The following is an 18,915-nucleotide window of genomic DNA, read 5'->3' as shown; positions in this document are numbered from 1 at the left end:
CTAAGGATGATATCCTCCAGATACATCCATTTGCCCAAGAATTTCATAAATTCATTGTTTTTAATAGCTGAGTAGTACTCCATTGTGTAAATGTTCCACATTTTCTGTATCCATTCCTCTATTGAGGGACATCTGGGTTCTTTATAGAGAATGTCTTACTATATAGCTCAAGTTATCTTCAAACTTGTGCTGCTTCTGCCTCAGCCTTCCAAGTGTAGGGATTACAATGTGTGCTACCATACCCAGCCTGTTTTCGTTCTTTTGAAGGTAGCTTTTGTTGAATCTGATTGTTTATTTTAAGATAAATGGTTAGTGGGACTGGAGTGAATGTTGAGTGGTAGAACATCTGCCTGGTAGTCAGAAGGCCTTGGGTTTAGTCCTTGGCACCACGAAGAAAACAACAAACAACAGTAAATGAGTCGTCTGCTCTTTGACACAACTATCCATTATCTGAAAAAGAAGGGGAAAGCAAAATTATCTAAAGAAACACTGACTGGAAAATTTAGAATCTTGATCTCTTGGCACTGGATAAGCCATACAGATGTTTCTTCTTGTTTTTAAGTTTTTAATTTCTTAATTTATAAAGATTTCTTAAATTATAAAATGGGACAGCAAAATGTCTCAGCAGGTTAAAAACCCTTGCCATGCAAGCCTGATACTGAATTCAGTCCTTAGGTCCCATGATGGAAGGACATTTCTACATACATGAATCCACAGTCACACATATTTCTCAAATCAAACACCCAATAACAGAACATTTAAAGCCTTGTAAAATGTTGAAAACAAGAAAAGGTATTATTTTATAAGTATCATCTGAAAACAATATAAGAATGTAACTTAATAGTTACATTCATTAAATGTAATAGTGCAACTTGATATTATCCTACATAGGGCTAGAAAGATACCTCAGTGATTAAGAACACTTGATATACTTTCAGAGAACTGGGGTTCTCAGCACCCACATGACAGCACAGAACCATCTGTGACTCCAGGACCAGGCATTCTGATGCCCTCTTCTAGCTCTGCTAGCTCTGCAGGTATCAGGCATGCACATAATACAGGCAAATCACTCACTTTCGTAAAAATAAATGAACATTTTAAAACTATATGTTAAGATATCAAATGACACGTCAATTCCTGCCCATGATAAGTGATGAAAAGCTACTAAAGGGTATTTGTCTTAGAGATGAGTCGTGATATAAAACTAAAAGGAGAGGGTTAGTAAGCAGCAAAGCTAGCCAGCTTCAGTTTCATGAGGAGGGAAAGTACTGATAGCAATTCTGCTTTGCTATTAAGTCCAAGGTGATCAGAAATCTCCCAATGAGAGCCCAAATTCACTGATTTAATTTGGTGTTCTTTCAAATAAGGTTACACCCTAATTACATAGCTGCCACATTAAATAGATACACCAGTATATCTTAAAGCAAAGGAACAAAAAGAAAAGCATATGTACGAGTAGATTTAAAAAATAGAATACCCAAGGAGCCAGTGAAGCCATTTTAGCAGCAAATTGACAAAGCAGTAATTGATATCTCAGAGAAAGACCATCTGCTGTCTGAAGGAGACTGATTACTTAATTTTCCTGACAGAGTAGATGTCTGCTTAAGATTGATTCCCAAATGTGGTACATCAGTATATGGAGGCTTATTTTTTTTCTCACTTGACCCTCAGATTTTGTTAAAGCATATAGTGTAAACAATATGAAAAACAAGAATCTGCATAATTTGGGTTAACTTTTTCTATTATGTTTCTTTATATATTTTATTATTAACTATGCATCTCACATTCTTTTTTTATGTGCATTGGAATTTGGCCTTCATGTATGTTCATGTGCTGGAGTTGGATCTATTGGAACTTGAATTAAAGATAGTTGTAAACTGCTAAGGAGGTGCTAAGAATTGAACCCAGGTTCTCTGGAAGAGCGACAAATGCTCTGAGCCATCACTCCAGACCTTTATTATTAATTAGGAATGTAGGAAAACATTTGGAAAAAAAGATAACTAGTAATTTTGTTGTTATATGCCACATTGTATATAAATATGTACACTTGCATATTATATAGTTTGATTTAACCAGTATCATACTAAAATATATTTCTTTAAGTGAGAGTTTGGAAGGATATTGATTTGTCTGCTTTTTCTCATCTGGTTAATGGCAAAGCTAGAAAAAAATCTTTTTAAAAAATTTCATAGCCTATATTATTATATGATACTCTGATGCCCAGTTACTTTGAATCTTATTCATTATGAGAAAGATCAGTGCTGTGTGTTGGTTAACTGGCTTTGAGATAGGGTCTAGCAATATAGGCCAGGCTACCCTAAAACTATCGATCTTCCTGCCTCACCCTCCTGAGTAGTGTAATACAAGTTTGTGCTACTGCATCTATCCCTCTTTTCTTTTTAAAAACTGACTTTAAACTGGACTTGGTAACATACAGCTATAGTCCTAGCACTTGTGAGACTAAGGCAGAAGGAGCCAGAGTCCCAGGCCAGGCTGGTCTACATAGTAAGCCGTTGTGTAAAATAAAATAAAAGGGGAAAAAGAAATGGGAGATACGGATATATTAGCTTAGTGGCAGGACACTTCCCTAGTGTATATGAAGCTGTGGTCCAATCCTTGTCACCACAGGATTGATGGATAGATGGATGGATGGATGGATGGATGGATGGATGGATGGATGGATGGATGGATGGATAGACAATGGATGGAATGGATGGATGGGAGAGAAGGAAGGGAGAAAGAGGGGAAGAGCTGTACTGACTACTTTCTTTTTCACTCCTATTCAGGTCATGTATGGAATGTTGGTCTTTACATTAGTACTTCGTTCTATTTATATTGTTACATGGTAAGTAGTTTGGGTTTGCCATCAACATTCTGATAAAAATACACTCAGGCTTGCAACAGTAAGCCTATATTCTAAATTGGACTAAATAAAACCTTCCTGCAGCAGAATAATGATAGAAAACCATAACCCAGAATTTATTTATGATACATGGAAGACTTGTTCTTCAGGTGACTTATTAATGTGCATCATATAAAAGCAAGAGTTCTAAAATTAAAGAAATTTGAAGAAAATATATATGAGACATCTGCTTTAATATGTATAACATTGACTAGGATGTTAAAGGCTTTGAAAAGTACTACATTTTTAAAAATGTTTGTGTTGTGTTGGAGAAATGGCTCAGCAACAGTTAAGAGCACTGGCTGCTCTTCCAGAGGTTCTGAGTTAAATTCCTAACAATCACATGGTGGATCATAACCATCTATATTGGGATCTGATGCCTTCTTCTGGCATGTAGGCATGCATGAAGTTAGAGGATCCATATACATAAAATATATTCTTTAAAAAATTAAAATCCAAGGAATAAAAACAAATGTTTCTTTCTCTGACTTGCTTGGCTAGTGTCACGTAATGTTTTACAGGCTAGGAAAATGTCTCAGCAGCAGGGCCTGCAGCCAGCAGGCACATGGCCAGCTCCATCTGCCCTGCCTTCTCCCAAGATCATGTAAGAGCTACACATAGTCTCTAATAGAATTCATGAAAATTAGATAACGTTCATGAGAGTACTTTAACTAGGTCCTAGCAGTACAGTGGGTGCTCAGCTCAGTAAGTAGTATGATCTGGGCGGTTTTCCCATTGTTGTTCTTAAAACAAACCTTTCATTTTGAGGTAATGTAGAAATGTATGTGTAGTAGAGTATCACAAGGAAGTTGGGACAGACACAATTGAATACAAACACATCAGCAGAAGGGCCTGGGTGGCTCCTTTATCTATTCCCTGCCCCCAGTTCCACTCCTGTCCTTAATCCTGAGCAACTGCTGGCCTTCTATTTTTATAATTTTGGCATCTTTTATAATTTTAGCATTTTTTATGAATAAAATCATATAGAATATAACCTTAGAGATTGTTTTTTGAACCTCAGTATAATTCTCTGGATACTAGTGTAGACTTTTCTCTTGCTGAGTAGTGTTCTATAGTAGTATGCTATAGATGTATCACAGTTGAGTAACTTCCAGATTGGGGCTGTCATAAAGCCACTGTGAACATCTATGTGGAGGTTTTTATAAAAACACATGTTTCCTTTTTTTCTGGAATAAAGTCTCAGAGTGGAGTCGCTGGGCTGTATGGTGATCGTATGTTTACCTTTTCTTATAACTGCAGAATGTTTTCAGAGTGGCTCTACCATTTTTGCCTGTAATGTATGAGTGATTTTGTTTCTCTGCATCCTCACTAGCAATTTTTATTCCAACTATTAAGAAAGTACATGCTATATTTTTTTTATACTTTAATTTGCATCTTCTTAATGGTTACTGATATTGAATGCATCTTCATATGTTCTTTCCTTTGCCATTACTATGGTCTCTTTAGTGAAATATTATGTCTTTGCTCATTTTTTCTTGTATTTACAAGAATTAACAAGGATATTTTCTTGCTTTTAAAAGTTTTAAGATTTTAATTTTTGGGTTGAATATATAGTTTACAATATTTTCCACAATCTGAATTTGTCTTTGATATTATTTTTAGAATCTTGTTAGTAAGCAAAAATTAATAATTTTCATGTCATTTTTAGTTTTCCTTTTTATCGTTATTTGTTTGTTTTGAGATGGGTTTTTACTATATAACCATGGCTGTTCTGGAACTCACTATGTACACCAGGCTAGTCCCAGACTCATAGAGTTCTACCTGCCACTGTCTCCTAAGTGCTGGGATTAAAGACATGTGCTACACACCCAGCCTGGGCATGTTTTAAGAGTTCCATTCCAGCATATCTTTGCTATCTGTGTACATTTACAGCCTGCTAATGGCTAGTTAGTGTTGGCAGTTTCTAGTGCAGTCCAGAAACCTAACTTCCTTTTTTGCCTGTGTTAGTTTTCTGGGGTTGTTTACCAAAGTACTGAGAGCTGAGTGGTATAGAAGGTCTAAGTACAAATGCAGGTGTCTTCCTTCCATTCCACTCTTCCTGTCTTCTGGTGGTTTGCTGGCAGTTCTGGCCTGCCTTACTTTGAAGTTTTGCCTTTGCTGTCATATAGTCTTTTCCCTGTGTCTTCATATGGCCATATTCTTGTAAGGACACCAGCTTTCTAGAAATAAAATGGACCTGTTCCTGTATAACCTCATTTGAAATATCAAATGAGTGAAATATCAGCAGTGATCCTAGTTGGAAGTCACATTCTGAAGTACTAAAGAATTCTATGTATTTTGGGAGTGGAGAAGAGAATAATTCAACATATAAAGTGCTTTTATCTTGCTCCATTTAAGATAAAATTATCATTAAATAATATCATTAAAATAAAATTAACATTTTTCTCTCCATAAATTTAGAACTACATCAGGCAACACTGAGATTTTTGCCTCAGTTGTAGTATGTTTTCTTTAAAAACACACACACAAAAAGAAAAATGTATTTTCTGTTTTTGTTGTTTGAGATAAGACAGTCTTGCTGGTATTGCCCAGGCTAGCCCTGAACTTGTGATACTTCTGCCTTTACTTTGTGGATGGAAGTCTGGGCTCTCCATTTGCTAGGCCTGGGGAAGGAACTACATTTGTGTGTGTGTGTGTGTGTGTGTGTGTGTGTGTGTGTGTGTGTGTGTGTGATGTCTGACTATAGCAGATGATTATTATTTTACATTTTCTATCTTGCTAGACTGACCTTTTTTTATAGTTCATTGGCTGAAGAAAGTGGGTTTTGTTGGGACCTTTTCTGTCTGTGCCCAGACTTCAGTTACTGGCTTGTTCCATTCCAACTCCGAGTCCACTAGCCCAAAAGAATTCATACCAGGCAGTGGTGGCACACACCTTTAATCCCAGCCCTCAGGAGGCAGAGGCAGGCAGATCTCTGATTTGAAGCAGCCTGGTCTACAGAGCGGGTTCCAGGAGAGCCAGGTCTACACAGAGAAAGCCTGTCTCCAAAAACCATGAAAAAAAGGAATGTATGTGGTAGATGAACCTGAAGAGCACTGTGCTACGTGGAGCCAGGTTTACATAGAAAGTCTACTGGACCCAGGGAGATGGCTTAGTAGATAAAAGGTACATGCTACTAAGACTGACAGTCTGAGTTCCTTCCATCTCTGGGGCCTAAGTGGTGGCAGGAAAGCATTTACTCCTTTCATGTGTGCCCCATTATACCTACGTCACATCACACTAAAAAATAAATGTAATTTTAAAAGTCAGTTTTTAAAAAGGAAAAAAAAAGAATGTTAAGTATACCACACCATCTCTCTCCCATGTAAGTGAAAATGCTGAGCTTTTCCTAGTGTGCCTGGGGTTATCAGAGGCTGCAGTGGGGCAGGGAGGCAATGAGGAAATGTTGGCGCTGGAAGGGTACAGAGTATCAGACAGGAGGAATAAGTTTTCAAGATCTATTGCACAAGAGTTTACTATGCCGAGTAATGTGCATTTCGAAATAGCTAAGAGAATAAATTTCAAATGTTATACCACAGAAAAATGACAAATGAGATAATAGATAATTAGCTTGATTTAATCAATCCACATTGTATACATAGAACATAAGCATATATCCTATAAGTATATTAATCATAATTTGTGTTATATAATTTGTCAATTAAAATAATAATAATTTTTTAAAAAACATAGGGAACTTACCACTATCATTTTTCAGGTCTTGAGGCCCCTACTCCCTTTGCTCCACCTTTCAAAGTCTTCTAATGTCTGTTTGATATTATATATAACACACAGGATTTTCTGGAATTTAGTGGAAAGAATAGGAAAAAAAATCAGTTTACTCCATCTTTCCAGAAGCAAGTCCCCTCTTGATTCTGTTTTTAAAATAGCACTTTAGGGAGATGTAAAAATATAAAACACATTTATCAGCTTAACTGCAGTCTCATAGGATATAGGTATGCTGAGAAATACAAATATCTTTTTAAATGGGCCAGGGAGATGGCTCAGTAGCAAAAGCACTTCCTTCCAAGCCTGATGGAGTGAGAGTTTAATCCCAGGACCCACATGTCACATCTTAATTTTAACATTTGAAAGGAAAGAACCATCCCTCAAAAGCAACATGCCAAGGTACCAACAGAACACACAGAGATACACAGATACTTGCTCTCTCATAATAGATTTTAAAGTATTTATTATTGGCAGTCTTAATGAAATAGAATTATCTTTTATTTGCCTTGCCATACCTTCTTTCTTGTATCTCTGTTTAGTGATCATTTAATTTAGTGTTGTCCATTTTCTCTTTATCTGACCCTGACTATATTGTAAGATTGTTGTTGTTTTCAAGACAGGGTTTCTCTGCACCCCTGGCTGTCCTGGAACTCACTTTATAGATCAGGCTGGCCTCGAACTCAGAGATGCTCGAGTGCTGGAACTAGAGACATGCACCACCACAGCCTGGCTCATTGTGAGCTAACTTGATAATCCCTAGAACCCGGGAACATGCTTCTGTATAAAGGTTCTTAATATCAAATAGAAATTTTCAAACTTTTGTTTTAAATTGTGACTAAAATCTTAAAATTCCTCTGTAAAAAAGCACCTAGAAATTCTGAATTAAACACAATAAACTTCAAATACTAGCTAGCTTAAAAAGACATAAGAAGAACTTCAAAACATCAAATCCAAAGAAGCTGTAAAGATAAATGAGTGCTTATATTATAGTTAACTTGAAGGGACTAGAAGATGCCAGCACACTAACATCTTTAGTTTCAATCTCCTCAGAATAAACAGAAAATCAAAGATTTTAGTTTAGGGCCTGAAGATTGCTCAGTGAATAAAGGCACTTGCTGCCAAACCTGATGACCTGAATTCAATCCCAGGACCCACATGGTAAAAGAGAGAACAAAATCCAGTGAATTGGCCTCTGACCTCCACATGTATAACATGGCCTTCATGTAAGTGTACACTTGTGTGCATTTACACACAAAATAAATACATGTAAAATAATTTTTAAAAACCAGATAATTGGAACTGTTTTCCCATCACCATTGGTGCATGTAATAGATACAGTAAGATTAGGCCAGCAGGGGAAAAATGCTCTCTAGTAAAAGAAGATGGTAAATTGTCTTATAGTCTGAAGTTTTAGAATATCACACACACACACACACACACACACACACACACACACACACACCTCCTGTAGTAGTTTGAATAGGTTTGGCCTTCATAGACTCATGTGTTTGAATGCTTAGCTCATGGGGAGTGGCAGTGTTAGAAGGTATGGCCTTGTTGGAGGAAGTGTGTCACTGTTTAGGTTGGCATTGAGGCCTCTATGCTCAAGCTATGCCCAGTGTAGAGTTCCAGTCCCCTTCTGGCTGCCTGCAGAGGACAGTCTCTTCCTGGCTGCCTTTGGATCAAGGTGTAGAACTCTCAGCTCCTCTAGCTCCATGTCTGTCTGGATTCTGCTTTCTGGCATGATGATAATGGACTAAACCCCTGAAACTGTAAGCCAGCCCCAATTAAATGCTGTCCTTCATAAGAGTTGCCTTGGTTATGGTGTCTCTTCACAGCAACCCTAACTAAGACAACTTCTTTGAGAATTTATGAAGAAATGTGCCTTTCAGGCACCATCATACTAATGGGGGCCTGGCTGTTTCCAAGCTGCCCTGCTGGCAGAATCGGAGTGATGTTAGTTGTTCACATTTATTCCAACTACTACATTACCAAATGGAGTAGACACAAATCCCAGTAATGTGCAGACAGTTTACAAAAGAATACTCATTGTTCATCTTTCTGAAATATCCACTTTACTGTGCAATTTTGAAGATAGAAATTTAAGTGATTTTCAAGAACTGCCTTCCCCTCAACAAAATGTATAAGAAAAGACAGAAAGTAGAGTGGAGAAAGAAATGCATCAGGAAACAAGATCTGGTCTCTGTAGTTTCCTCAACTCTGGTACATGACATAGGAAGTTTTCTTGGGAAATGTTATCCTTGATCAAATCTATTTCAGTCTGTAATGGTTACTTCCACAGTGAAAGACAAGTATTAAAGGAACTGATCAGACTCTCTCTTGAGATGAAATAGAAAAGCACTAAAATTCTTCTCTAACAGCAAAGGTTGTACAGCCCTATGCTCCCAGTAGGGATATACTTCCTCCTGAGGCAGGAAGACCACAAGTTTGAAACCATCTTTGGGCTACCTGACAGTACCCACTCTCAAACACAAAAAGAAGGGAAACCAGGCATGGTAGCATATGCCTTCAATCCCAGTTCTTGGGAGGCAGAAGCAGGAGGATCTATGGGTTCAAGACCAGTCAAGGCTACATAGTAAGACCTCAGCTCAAAAGGGGGTGAGGGACAGTTAAATAATGAACTGAGCTTACAACTTCAAGAATTAGAAAGCAAAGGCCAGATGTGATGACACCCCTGTACTTGGGAGGTGCATCAGAAGTCCAGTGTCATCCTTGGCTATATAACAAGTTCAAGGACAGCCTGGGCTGCGTGAAACCGTGTCTCAAAACAACAAATTCTAAATCAGATAAATAGAGTAAACCTGAAGAGAAATGAATGATAGAAATACTAAAGAAATACTATAGTGTTTCAAAGTATCAGCCATCTGTTTTGCTTCCATCTAGCTTTAAGACTACAACAAAAACTTTATTTTAAATGCACAAAGCCACAAGAAAAAGATTCAGTAAAATCTTCAAAACAGAAAGGTAAATAGATTTCTATAAATTCATTAGATTGACCTAGAAAGCCACATCCTAAGCCAAGAACCTCACCTTGCATGACAGAATGTCTTTAAGTATCAGGCAATAGCAGGAACAAGGAGTCTGGGAAATAACTGGGAGATATGGCTAGAAATCAGAAAGTTTTTAATTTCCAAAAGCCCCATGAGAAACTTGAAGACAGTAGACCAGTGCCATTGAATTTCTAAAGAAAGATTTCCAATCTAGAATTCTATAGTTAATTATACTATCAACAAAATATGGAGAAATGTTTTCCCATATTGAAGTTTTCTAAAGAAGTTTAAATTCAATAAATTGTTGGTCAGGAACACCCTTCTATTAGAAAATTTGTTTCACCAAAAAGAGAAAAAATATAAAAAGGAAGAAGGTATGGAATTCCAGACGGGGACTAACCCAGGAGAGAGGTGGAGGCATCTCTAGGGAAGGAGAGAAAGAACTTCTTAGATGATAGCTTTACACCAGGAAGGCAACCAGTGTAGAACGAAGGCTAATCACACTACACACAGATATTTCGAGAACTCTGTGTATTTTATTCCCATGTCCTGTGCTGGATGGGTAGTGTATCTCCAGAATCTTGTCTGTACTGAGCATGAATGGACCATGTGCTGATGAAGTTCTTGCTCTCTTCTTCGTGCCCTGCTACCTGGATAACCAAAGACATTCATTTCACCCTACTGAAGAATTTTGCTTTGTACTTCTTCTGAGAACTGAAGATTTGCCATGGTAAGTTTAGAAAATTACCATTAAGCCAGGGATGGTAGCATACACCTGTAATTGTAGCACAGAGACAGGAGGATCCGGAATTAAAGATCACTAGCCACTGAGAGTTCCAGGGCTACCCTTAGCTACATGGCTGCCCCTGCCTCAAAAAACTCAAAACATAGATAAATACATAAAAATAAATCACTATTTATGTGCAGATATTTACAGTAAAACAATAAAATCTTTTGAAAATCTGATATTATTCTTTACCATATTTTAAAAATAAAAGATTCAAAAACTGTATACCTGTAGATTTACAGAAAGTATCCTATAAAATTCAGCACATATTCACAATCTAAAAACAAAAGACCTTACTTACTAATGAGAAGGAATTTTCTTAGGCTATAAATTCTGTGGCATATAAAATAACTAAAATGTATGTTTTTTTCAAAATCTTGTAGTATCTAGAATAAAATAAGATTATTATACTATTGCCATTTTACTCAGAGTTATGCTGATGGGAGTCCTGTATTTGAAAATAATACAAGTATGTACCAAAAAACAAACAAGCAAAACCACAAACATGTACCCAAAAGACTAGTAAAAAAAAAACTAGTAGAAGTGAGTGAAATTTGTCAATTATAGGTGTCTAGTCAGGATTCCAAAGAAAATTCATTTTTTAAAGATTGACTTTATTTTTATGTATGTGTACATGTGTGTATGTGCATATTAGTGTGGGTGCTCTTGGATGCCAAAGAAGGTATCAAGATTCCCCTGGAGCTAGAGCTGAAGGTGCTTTTTAGCCACTGGTTGTGAGTGCTGGGAAACAAACTTGGGTCATGGAAGAAAACCAGGTACTCTTAACCACTGAGTCATCTTTCTAGCCTGAAGTGGGTGGGAAATCATTTCTATATGTTAATGGGAATGAATGGAAAGTGAAATTTTTTTGATGTACAATTTACAACCTCATGAAATGTTTAAAGTAGAAGTAACAAATATGTGCGTGTTTACTGCTCTAGAGGTGATGGGACAGGGGGAGAATGGAACCAATAAATGAGACTGACTATGTCTCATGCAGTAGCCAACTTTATTCAGAGGATCAGGCAATTTATACTGTGACGGTTAAGAGTCACATAGTAAAGTGTACAGTCAAAGGACAAGCCACACAGCAAAAACGTGTTTTTCCATCGAAGCATATAAACAAATAATAGCCATCTGTAATAAATAATTTAAGGGGAACTCATGCCTATCTGCTACACCTGGGAGGGGCACTAAAACACATTCCTAGAACAATGTGTTATTTGAAGAAACTGAGGTCACAAGACTCTTGTATTGTTTTCTTGGAGTTTTCTCACAAGTACTCAGAATTCTTTTCATCCAACTCCATTCTTGGACAGTGTTCCAGCATGTGCCAGATTATGCATTGAAAGCAATTTTTTGCTGAGACTAAAGGAATTAAATAAATTGAGAAATATACTCCCTTACTGGTTAGGAAAGTCAGTATCGTTAAGGTGTCAGTTTATCTGAATTTGTCTGCAGATTAAATATAACCATGATCAAAATCTTTTCAGGCTTTTGGTAAAAACTGTGAAATTTGCTGGGCATAGTGTTGCGTACCTTTAGTCACAGCACTGGGGAAGCAGGCCAACCTGGTCCAGATAGAGAGTTCCAGGTGCTCCCAGTACTTGGGAGGCAGGGGCAGGCAGATCCCACGGAGTACAAAGACAGCCTGGACTAGAGAGGCAGTTCTAGGACTACACAAAGACAGGGCTACAGAAAGAAACTTTGTCTTGAAAAACAAAATAATGAAAAGAAAATATAAAGAGAAGTCTAGGCCAGCTGGACTGCATATCTCCTTTTCTTCCTTTCTTGTCTCTATCCTTCTGTTCTCTTTCTTTCTTGGTCCTGGAATGAAACTAGGGACCCTAACATGATAGACAAGTTTGCTACCACGGGGAATCCCTCAGACATTGGGGGTAAGTGGTGGTACTAATTAACATTTCTACCAGCCATGCACAAGCAGTTCCAGTTATTCTGAATCTGTGTACACCTGCTGTGTCAGTCCCCTTTCATTTCAGTTATATCTCTAGTAGTGCAGTGGTATCTTATTGTATTTTTATGTACTTTTCCCCAAATTAGTAAGGAGCATTATTTTTGTTGTTTTGGGGGTTCTTTGCTTTTGTTTTGTTTTGTTTTTGAGACAAGGTCCACATAGACCAGGTTGGCCTATAGCTCAAGGCCATCCTAAAAGATCATAGCAAGAACTTGGCTTGAAAAAAGTACAAACTTGGTTCTTAGAGACTGTTCAAAAAACAAAAGGCAAGTCACAGACTTGGAGAGAATATCTCCAAAATATATATGCAACAGAGGATTCACACCAGAATTTATAAAGAATTATTACAACAATAAATACTATATTGAGGAAGATATATAGGTAGCAGATAATTACACAAAACAATGCCCCTTACTAATTTGGGGGAAAGTACAGTAGTAGTTGCATGCACCTTCTGCTCATCTCTTTTTGTCTTGAAACAGGTTCTCTCTCCATAACCCAGGGTGGCCTCCCACCACAGCATCTTTCTGACTCAGTCTCCCAAATCTGAGATTAGAGATGTGAGCCACTAAGCCTGGATTCATATGTACATTTTTTGAAATTTATTTTATTCTTGTATTTATGTGTGTATGTCTGTGCGTTGAGTAGGGGCAAGTAAGTGACAGTCTCTTCAGAGGCCACAGAGAGAGTGGAACCCCTGATGTTGGAATCACAGGCAGTTGTGAGCTGCCTAACAAGTGTACTGGGAACCAAACTCAGTGTGGGCTCTTAACATCAAGCCTTCTCTCTAGCCCCAGATGTACTTTATAAGTATGTGTGTTCTAAACCAGGTGTGGTAGTACATGCTTATAATCCTAGTACATTGGAGGCTAGTTAAAAATTCAAAGTCAGCCTGATCAGCTTAGCTGCAGGCCAGCCAAGGCTAACTAGCAAGACCCTGTCTCAAAAAAAAAAAAAAAAAAACAAACAAACAAACAAATAAATAAGTCAACTTGATTAAAGCTATAAAAAGTGATTAGGCCACTATTATTATATTTTAAGCAATTCACCACCCTCAACTTCCTTAGCAGTGAAGTAAAAAGAATACCTGTCTTATAGGTGTATTTACAGACTTGACAGAGGGATTTCCCACCCAAACATCTCTTTATTACCTCCAAATTCCTTTACTTTTCTTCAAAACATTTATAACTAATACTGTTTTCACTTCCTGCCCTAACCATACTATAAGTTTCCTGAGAGCAGAGCTTTCTTATTAACTGCTTCCCACTGAAAGGCTTAGAACTATGCCTGACACATAAAGAACTTAATATGTTCTGTGATTTATGTGTATGGTGTGTGGTGTGTGGTGGTGTGTGTGTGTGTGTGTGTGTGTGTGTGNGAGAGAGAGAGAGAGAGAGAGAGAGAGAGAGAGAGAGAGTTAGTTATTATCTGGCAGAAAATATGATTCAACCTATGTTAACTCTAACCCATCTTCTCCCTATCTCTCCCATGCCACTGAAAATTTTGGGGCAAGTATATGGGATTATCTCATTCATGTACTTAACATCCTTGATGGACCATTTTCTCTCAGTACCTTTAAATAGATAAACGTTCAGCAAATATCCAGACACAGTGGTAAATTGCTATAGTCCCAGCTCCTTTGGAAGTTGAGGCAAGAGGATTGTGGGAGCCCTGATATTTGAGACCAGCCTGAGGAACAACCTAGCAAGACACACTTCAAAAAAATCTTTTTTAAGTATGTAATACATGATTGTCAAAGGTGTTACATTAATAAATGGGTTTGCTCTTAGTCTCCTGAGGACTCTTCTTGCTCATAAAAAAATGACTTCCAGCTCTCACCTCTTATCATGGTATGACTTGAAGATTTGTCATGTTGCTTTTCTTTTCCCCACAGGGTTTATCCATGGCTTAGAGGACTAGGTTATACATCCTTGACTGTCTTTTTATTGGGGTTTTTATTGTGGAATGTAGATAACATCTTTTGTGATTCATTGAGGTAAGATATATTTTCTTTCCTTGAAAATAAATTTGGAACCATTATATTAAGCAGAGACTTTAGTAGACATGTAGAAACAACAATTTCCTAAAATGAAATTTTATGAATGCTGACACTGTATAACACAGTATCATTAAACTCTGGGAATGCCTATTTAAATTGACTGAAAGTTTGACCTCAGAGTATTTTATAATCTTGGGTTATTTTGTATGTGTGCATTGCAAAACTATACAGTTAATCACAGATTTACTATATCTTTGAAAACTACCTAATAAAGCTGGCTTGGTGGCATATACCTTTAATCCCAGCACTTGGGAGATATAGGCAGGCAGATCTCTGTGAGTTCAAGGACAACTTGAGTTCCTGGACAACCAAGGATAACACACAAAGAAACCCTGTCTCTAAAAACCAAAAAACAAACAAAAAAGAAAACTGCTTAGTTTGCACCTAGTAAACAAGAATGATTTGTAATTGATATTTAAAATGCATGTAAAACTTTTGAAGAAATGTGTCAATCAGTAATGTTTGGACTATTTGGAAACTTAGAAGTTGAATGACCTGGTCTCTACCGCAAATAAATTACAGGAGGGGAGAAAGAGAGCGGTATAACCTAAGATTAAAAGACTTAAGAGATTTATTATGGGAGCTAAGGATATAGCTCAGATGGTTGAGTGCTTGTCTAGTATTTATGAGAGCCTGGGTTCGATCACCATCACCAAAAAACAAAACCAAGGGGTGTAGAGAAGCCATTGGTTTTACCTTGTTAACCAGGGAGTATAGGGAAACCACTGGTTACCGTGTTAACCAACGAGTGTAGGAAAGCCACTGGCTACAGTGTTAACCAGGGAGTATAGGGAAACCACTGGTTACAGTGTTAACCAATGAGTGTAGGGAAGCCACTGGTTACAGTGTTATTATTCTTTTTTGATCTTGATTCACTGTGAAAACATAAACAGAAATGTTGAATTCGATTAATAATTAACTATTTTATACTAAAAGGCTATTACTAATATTTTAGATGTGAAAGTAATATTCTAGCTATGGTTAAAAGAATTTTTTCTAATGACTTATACTAAAATATCTAATGATAAAATATGATACCTAGAATTTTCCTCAATATAATGTGGGAGCGAGACTTAGATGAAGGTTCAGATGACATAAATTTTGCTTAATTTATTAATTATTGATGTTTGGTAAAAGATGTATGTTTTTGGTTTACCTTTGAGGAGGGTGTTTTTGATTTTGTTTTTGTTTCTGTTTGGGGGGTTGTTTTTTTGTTTTTGAGACAGGGTCCACATAGACCAGGTTGGCCTTAAGATCACTAAGTAGCTAAGAATTATCTTGAAAGTCACTAGATATGCACTCACTGATAAGTGGATATTAGCCCAGAAACTTAGAATACCCAAGATACATCTTGCAAAACACAAGAAAACCAAGAAGGATGACCATCGTGTGGATACTTCATTCCTCCTTAGAATAAGGAACAAAATACCCATGAAAGGATATAGGTACAGAGACGAAATTTAGAGCTAAGATGAAAGGATGGACTATCCAGAGACTATCCCATCCGGGAATCCATCCCATCATCAGCCACCAAACCCAGATACTAATGCACATGCCAGCAAGATTCTGCTGAAGGGACCCTGATATAGCTGCCTCTTGTGAGGCTATGCCATTACCTGGCAAACACAGAAGTGGATGCTCACAGTCAGCTATTGGATGGAACACAGGGCCCCCAGTGGAGGAGCTAGAGAAATTACCCAAGGTGTTGTAGGGGGCTGCAACCCTATAGGTGGAACAACAATATGAACTAACCAGTACCCCCTGAGCTCGAGTCTCTAGCTGCATATGTAGCTGAAGATGGCCTAATCGGCCATCATTGGGAAGAGAGGCCCCTTGGTCTTGNAAACTTTATATGACCCAGCACAGGGGAATGCCAGGGCCAAGTAGTGGGAGTGGGTGGGTAGAGGAGCAGGGGCGGGGGGGGGGTATAGGGAACTTTCGGGATAGCATTTGAAATGTAAATAAAAAAAAATTAAAAATGTAAAAAAAAAAAAGAATTATTTTGAATTCCTTATCCTTCTGCCTCCATCTCCCAAGTGATGAGATTACAAATATATGCCACCACATATGGCTCTTACTTTGCATGCCTTTGCATATGTTTGAAATTCTCTATAACATTCTATATTAAAAAGTTTTATATAAATTGTGAAACTTTAAATGTAGCTAATTAAATTGTGTAATAAAAACCAGTTGTGTAAGTAAATATAGACAAGTAAATCCATTCCTTGCTTAAACACTAAGATTTAGCTGGATATGGTAGTGCATGACCATAATCCCAGTATTGTAGGCAGGAGGTTCAGAACTTGAAAGTAGCCTGACTATATGAAACCCTAGGTGTGGGGTAGAAAGAAGAAAATACAAGACTAAGATCAAGATGCATGCTTCTGAATTAGAAACATCCAACATAATGCGTAGGAGAGAGAGTGGATAGTCATTCCCAGGTCTGATCCACTAACATCCAGTTGGGCCTCAGGTTGGCATTCAACATCAGTATTCTTCTCTAATAAATATTAATATGATATATACTTATTTAATCAAAAGTATTTGAGATACATCTGAACTACTAGGTGTAACTTGGGAAACTAAATTAATCAAGAATTTTTATCAAGTTCCTACCATATTTAGCTTTGCAAATGACTGCTTCCTCAAAGAAGCACTTAGATATGAAACTGTAGATATTATAGGAATTCATAGACTGCATAGTAGTGTACTGAGATGAAAGGAAATGCATATGTATTCTTTTCTGAGCAGATAGCTAACTGGACTAGTGTTTCTCAAAGTGTAATCCAGAAAATAGTTGTTCTAGAGTATGAATAAGTATTACCTAAAAAAACAATTTCCATGGATTAGTGGTAACCTGGAACAAAATGATTTATTCTATGGTAAGACTTTTCAAAACCTTTAATTAATTAATATGCATTAAAATTAACAAGATGTCAATAAATTGTTATTTATATTAATTTGAGTCATTTCTTCATAAAATTCCTGGGAATATTGTTTGTTCCACAATATACTTTTAGAAGACAATACAGTAAGTATAAAGAAATTAAATAATTGCAATATTATAAAATATTTCAAAATGTAATATTGTCAGCACAGGCATATCTTCATTGTAACATTGTGGTTTCCTCTTCTCCACACAGGAACTTTCGAAAGAGAGTGCCCCCCGTCCTAGGTGTTACAACACAGTTTCATGCATGGTGGCATATTCTAACTGGCCTGGGTTCTTATCTTCACATCCTTTTCAGGTAGGAAAGAAAGGCTTTTTAACCTAATATTGGAAGAATTTTGCTTTTTTTGACTTTACACTTCAAGTAGGAAGATGTAAATACAAAATGTTGGAGACAGAATCAGGATTTATAGTCCATCGTTGCCTTTGCCACTAGGTGACCATAAGAAACCCTTTCTCACATTTATGTCGTGTGTATGGAGTCACGGAGCAGCTGATAATTGGGGATTTTATCATGCATATTCTGAAAGTGGATGGCTCACAACTAACTAGTATCCAAAAGACCCAGTTATACCCAAGTTATAATCTTGATGAGTGGCAAGAGGGTATGATGGTGTATGATCTTAGAGTTTTCAATCTGGACCTTCTTGGTGTATGGGATACCCTTCTCCAGAAATAAGTTGGTTATCACTTTGCCCCTTTTGTTCTCTTTAAAGAGACTATTTAGGATTAGACATGTACAGCAAAAAATGGATATAAATTCTCACTGGTCACCCACCCAGTCATACGTCCATAGCTTCCTTTATCAGGCCTTATCTTTTTTCAGATCATTTATTCATTTGTTCGTTTGTTTGTTTGTTTTTTACAAAATTATTTTTATTTTATATGTTTTACCTGCATCTATTTCTGTGTACCATGTGTGTGCCTGGGCATCAGATCCCTTGGAACTGGAACTACAGATGATTATGATCCACCAGTGGTCGTAGCTGCTGAGCTGTCTCTCCAGCTCCTTCAAAGTGTTTGTGACTAGTTATGTTTGCAGTTACTTGTTTTCCTCCCTAGCTCTGGGGTAAGTTCATCCAGAGCAGGGACTTACCTATTTATTGCCACTTTTCAAATGTGCAGAATGTCACCCGGCACATAGTCAGCACTAGTATATATGTTGTTTAATGAATGAGTGTGTGCATGCTGATCTCTTCACCAATGGCACGTTTAGTTTTAGATTCTTTTTGGAAACAAACGAAAATACTTATAGAAAAAAGAAGTCAGGAAGTAGTGATGCACGCCTTTAATTCCAGCACTTGAGAGGCAAAGGCAGGGAGACTTCTGAGTTTAGAGGCCAACGAAGTATACAGAGTGAGTTCCAGGACAGCCAGAGCAGGGCTACATTGAAAAACCCTGTCTAGAAAAAGAGAGAGAGAGGGAGAGAGAGGGAGGGGGGAGAGAGAGAGAGAGAGAGAGAGAGAGAGAGAGAGAGAGAGAGAGAGAGAGAAGAAGAAGAA

At 37.3% G+C, this 18,915-nt stretch overlaps 1 protein-coding gene across 1 annotated transcript in view; it reads left to right on the top strand.

Moving 5' to 3' along the window:
* Window positions 1-18,915, top strand: part of Acer3 (alkaline ceramidase 3) — an 81,975-nt gene that overhangs the window by 55,737 nt on the left and 7,323 nt on the right. The window contains exons 7-9 of the mRNA XM_021212938.2: window positions 2,787-2,845; window positions 14,299-14,400; window positions 17,607-17,711. Of these exons, the coding sequence (XP_021068597.1) occupies window positions 2,787-2,845; window positions 14,299-14,400; window positions 17,607-17,711 (266 nt within the window). The remainder of the gene's footprint in view (window positions 1-2,786; window positions 2,846-14,298; window positions 14,401-17,606; window positions 17,712-18,915) is intronic.

Source organism: Mus pahari, chromosome 1 (assembly GCF_900095145.1).
Source record: "Mus pahari chromosome 1, PAHARI_EIJ_v1.1, whole genome shotgun sequence".
NCBI lineage: Eukaryota > Metazoa > Chordata > Mammalia > Rodentia > Muridae > Mus > Mus pahari.
This window is presented reverse-complemented; position numbering and strand designations above follow the sequence as displayed.